Genomic DNA, 4,560 nt, shown 5'->3' on the forward strand with positions numbered 1-4,560 from the left:
AGGGCCTGACTTCTGGCTGGACCGCAGGGTCCGTCTTCAGAGGCTTAGCCACCCAGGAGGCCAGGACAAAGTGGGCTTCAGACTGGTGAGTGTCCCTGGCGAGCCGTCAGCCTGCCAGGCACTGAGCGGGGGCGGGCAGGGCGGGCGAGGGGCCCTGCTGAGCTGACGCCCGCTCTGCAGTGTAACAGCACCGGTGGCGACTGCTTCTACCGGGCCTACGCGTCAGGCTTGACAGCCGTGCGGGAGTGGTACCGCTACCACTATGTGGACATCCTGGCTCTGCTGCCCGCGGCCCCCGAGGACGCCCGCCACGGCCACGGCCACGGCCACGGTGGCCGCTTTGTCTTCTCGTGCCGCTACGATGGCCAGGACTGCCAGGCCCGGTGAGTGCGGGCAGAGCGGTGGCTACACGCCCTGCCCCACCCAGCAGGCATGGGTGCCACCCCTGTGGCCTCTTGGGCCGCAAGCACGGGGGGCGGGTCAGAGCCACGTGCCCGTCTGAGCGTGCTCCCCCCCCGCCCCCGGTTCCAGGCACTTCTGGACTTTCCACCACCCCACCTACGGCAGCTGCTACACCTTCAACGGCAGCTGGGTCGCGCAGCGCCCAGGCATCACCCACGGTGAGTGCCGGCCCGGGGTGGGTGTGGGCAGGGGGCTCCTGCCAGCCCGGTCTCACCCCTAGCGTCCCCCAGGGATCAGCCTGATCCTCCGAGCTGAGCAGCAGGACCACCTCCCGCTGCTGTCCACGGAGGCCGGCATCAAGGCCATGGTTCACAAGCACGACCACACGCCCTTCCTGGAGCACCGCGGGTTCAGCATCCGGCCAGGGACGGAGACCACCATCAGCATCCGAGAGGTGCCACGGCCCCTGGGGGCGGACAGAGGAGGGGCCCCAACCTTGCAGGGCGGCAGGGGGAGGGCGGCTGAGGAGGAGGGCGATTCGCTGGAACTGGAACTGCCCCCTCCTCCTAGGACGAGGTGCACCGGCTCGGGAGCCCCTACAGCCACTGCACGGACGGCGTGAAGGGCCTGGACGTGCCGTTGCTGTACAAGGCCTCGTACACCATGCAGGTGGGTTCGGGCGAGGGCTTGTGGGAGGCGACAGGGAGAGGAGGGCGGGGCCGTGGGGAGGGACCGGGGCTGGGGGGCGGGCGAGCAAGACCCGACGGAGGGATGGCTGCCCCTGGAATCCCAGCTCCGGTCCCCTGCTGTCCCTCCAGGCCTGCCTCGTCTCCTGCTTCCAGCAGCTGATGGTGGAGACCTGCTCCTGCGGCTACTACTTCCACCCCCTGCCGGCGGGGGCTGAGTACTGCAGCTCCGCGCGGCACCCGGCCTGGGGTGAGCCCAGCCCCGCCCCGCCCCCGTCCACTTGCCCGGCGCCGCTGGCGGCAGAGTCGCCTGCAGGCCCAGTTAACCCTCAAACCTCCCCACCACCCCTGGGTCGCTTCTAACGGATTCACCTGTGACCTCCCCAGGCCACTGCTTCTACCGCCTCTACAGGGACCTAGAGACCCACCGGCTTCTCTGTGCCTCCCGCTGCCCCAGGCCCTGCAGGTGAGTGGAGAGCATGGGGCATAGGGGTCACTGCCCTGGGCACCATAGTAGGAGTGTGACGGGGTCTGTCTCTCCTAGGGAGTCTTCATACAAGCTCTCTGCTGGGACCTCCAGGTGGCCTTCCTCCAAGTCAGAGGTGAGGCCCTGCAGGGGTGGGGTGGGGGAGGCAGCAGATGGGTTTCTTGGGACTCACAGAGCCTGCCCCCAGACCAGGCTCTGCCCCTGCAGTCCCTGCCCTCATGCTGCCCTGAGGGCTGGGAGAAGCAGAGGTCACAGTCACCCTCCTGTGTGCAGGACTGGATCCTGGCCGTGCTGGGTGAACGGGACCGCCAGAGACCTCGAAGCCCATGGAGCCCTCGGAGCCCAAGCCCCAGGTGGGTGCACCCTCCTCCTCCAAGGTCCTGTGCTGGCCCCGCCTCCCACCCTCAGTGCCCCAAAGAGGGCCTAGCCTCTCACATTTCTGCCCCACCAGGAGCAACGTGGCCAAGGTGAACATCTTCTACCAGGAGCTCAACTACCGCACAGTGGATGAGACACCTGTTTACTCGGTGAGCCCACCAGGGGCCAAGGCCAGCATGGGGGCAGCTGCGGGCCAGACACACTGGGGTGCCACCCCAGCACTGCCCTGCACGCAGGGGGGGCTCCTGCTCACTGTCCACTCGCGCCGACAGGTGCCGCAGCTGCTCTCGGCCATGGGCAGCCTCTGGAGCCTGTGGTTCGGCTCGTCTGTGCTCTCCGTCCTGGAGCTGCTGGAGCTGCTGCTGGATGCCATAGCCCTCGCCCTGCTACTGGGCTGCCGCCGGCTCCGCGGAGCTCAGGTCTCCCAGCCGGGGGCAGGAATAGGCGACCCACACCAAGCCAGAGGCTGACCAGTTGGCCAGTGACTGCAGCATGATGTCGAACTCACCGGGACCCAGCCGGCGATGCTTCCAGGGGCTCTGGCAGAAGTCACAACTGAAGAGTGAGGCCAAGTATGGGTTCACCAAGACTGACTCCTGACACCCGAACCAACCTGGTCCTGGAAGCTGCGGCATTAGTGGGCTCTCCTGGCCGCCCAGACCAGCACCACAAGACGGCCCTGGCCAGCCAAGCCAAACCCAGGGCCCAGGAAGCAGCCGCACCAGAGCTCAAGGGCTGGCAAGCAGGCACTAGGGCGCCCAGCATATCAGCCACCCTCCCCAGCGGTGGCCTCGCAGTTGTCAAGGAAACCCAGGGCAGGGAGGAGGGAAGTGTCCTTATTACTCTGGGTTCCCATGTTCCGGGCATGACTGAGCATCTGTGCAAGCAGGTATGTGCGTGGGAGTATGCACATGCACGAGTGCATGTGTGTGTCTGTGCATGTGTGTGCATGCATATGTGTGCATTCATGTGAATGCGCCTGCGTGGAGGTGTCTCCGCACGGGAGTGTCTGTGTCAACACGTCTGCCTACACCTGTGTGTAGGTGTGTGCAGGCAGAGCTTCCCTAGGCTCAAGGCGGGTGGGAGGAAGGGTAGGATCAGACCCAGGCACTCGGTAACCTTTGTAATAAAACTGGCGACTCCACCTGGTGGCTAGAACGTGTGCACACCTCCCGTCCCCCGTCCCCTAGTGAACTGAACACCTCAGGCGGCATCCCCACACCTCTTGGAGCCACAGACACTTCTGGACAGAAGGACATTGGGCATAGGGCTACCTCGCAAGGCTAGGGCTTGCCCAGAGGGCGAGATCCGGCTCAGATAATCCTTGCCAATCGGTGACCAGCTGCTCCCACCAGGAGCCACAGTTCAGGCCAGAGGGGCAGGGGATGTGGGCTGGGGGGTCAGGAGTCAGGGTGCACTGGAGAAGCCCCAGGCTCCCCACCAGGCCTCTGGGTTCTGGCTGACTACATCCACTCAGGGCCACCCCTCAAGGAAGGCAGGGGACCCAGAGACACCCCCTCCCCAGCTAAGACAGCAGAGTGAGGCATGTGAGCCCATGGCAGGCAACAGGTGCAAGTGGCAGTTTATTACTGTGTGATCCAGAGCAGGGATGGGTCCTGCCAGCCCGAGGCCCAGGCCCGAGGCCCTGACGCTGGCAGTGGGGGAGGACGTGGGGGCAGAGCTCAAGCAGGGAGAGATGGAGGAATTAATTCTGCTTTAGGGGTCACGGCCAGCAGGTGAGAGACTTGGGGGGCCTGGTCAGTGCCCACCTTGCTGCCCATGGAGCCTCCCTGGGCAGCCTTTGCATAGTGACCAGCTGACTGGCCTTGGCCTGACCAAGAACCCGAGTTGGGGAGAGGCCCAGCTGCTGCCCCAGGGCTCCAGGAAAGGGGAAGGCAGAAGGCATCGTGGGCCCTGGGGAGTGAGCCTCACTCCCACAGCAGACAGAGCCCGGGTCAAGGTGGTCCTCCCGAGTACACGGAGAAAAGAGGCGAGACAAAGTGAGGACAAGGTGGCTGTAGAAAATCCAGTCTGTGACGAAACATCAGATGCGTGGGTGCAAAGTGCCAAAGTCCTGGGCGCACCAGCTCTGGGCCAAGCACCTCTGGAGGAGGCAGGGGATGGGTCTAGGGCCATCCAGCATGGGGGCCTGCGTGGCCAGCCACGTGGCCTCGGGACGCCTGCGTCCAGCCAGGGCTGAGGCCCCAGGCCAGAGGCCCCCAGCACCCGAGAAGCCCAGCCTGGACACTGGGGTCACTAAGTGAGGTACACGGGTTGATTCCCTGGATGGGCTGCCCCTTCTGCCCTCACAGGGGCTGGTGGCCAGCCACCTGCCCCGGGGCCTAGTGGAGGGGGTACGGGGGTGTATGGGAGGGACCCAACTAGCAGGTCGGTGTCTGGGGCAATAAGAGTGGGGACATGAGGTGACATGGGCCCCGGGGACAGAGGGGCTCAAGGTGACATGGCCTCTGGGGCCGAGGGACATGAGGTGACACAGGCCCCAGAGACGGGGGCACAAGGTGACATGGAGCCTTGAGAGTGATTTGTGACATAGGCAACCTGGCCCCCGAGGAAAGAGTCACCTGAAGACATAGGGTCCCGCAGGGA

At 65.4% G+C, this 4,560-nt stretch overlaps 1 protein-coding gene across 1 annotated transcript in view; it reads left to right on the forward strand.

Moving 5' to 3' along the window:
• Positions 1-3,097, forward strand: part of SCNN1D (sodium channel epithelial 1 delta subunit) — a gene marked incomplete at its 5' end in the record, with an annotated part of 4,078 nt that extends 981 nt beyond the window's left edge. Inside the window, 11 exons of the mRNA XM_025047897.1 lie at positions 1-85; positions 181-383; positions 532-620; positions 693-856; positions 973-1,071; positions 1,221-1,338; positions 1,476-1,554; positions 1,633-1,690; positions 1,849-1,928; positions 2,027-2,102; positions 2,226-3,097. The exon at positions 1-85 is cut by the window's left edge and continues 111 nt beyond it. Coding sequence (XP_024903665.1) covers positions 1-85; positions 181-383; positions 532-620; positions 693-856; positions 973-1,071; positions 1,221-1,338; positions 1,476-1,554; positions 1,633-1,690; positions 1,849-1,928; positions 2,027-2,102; positions 2,226-2,423 — 1,249 coding nt within the window. The remainder of the gene's footprint in view (positions 86-180; positions 384-531; positions 621-692; positions 857-972; positions 1,072-1,220; positions 1,339-1,475; positions 1,555-1,632; positions 1,691-1,848; positions 1,929-2,026; positions 2,103-2,225) is intronic.
• Between the last annotated feature and the right edge of the window lie 1,463 nt (positions 3,098-4,560).

This window comes from Pteropus alecto, unplaced genomic scaffold (assembly GCF_000325575.1).
Source record: "Pteropus alecto unplaced genomic scaffold, ASM32557v1 scaffold700, whole genome shotgun sequence".
Classification (NCBI taxonomy): domain Eukaryota; kingdom Metazoa; phylum Chordata; class Mammalia; order Chiroptera; family Pteropodidae; genus Pteropus; species Pteropus alecto.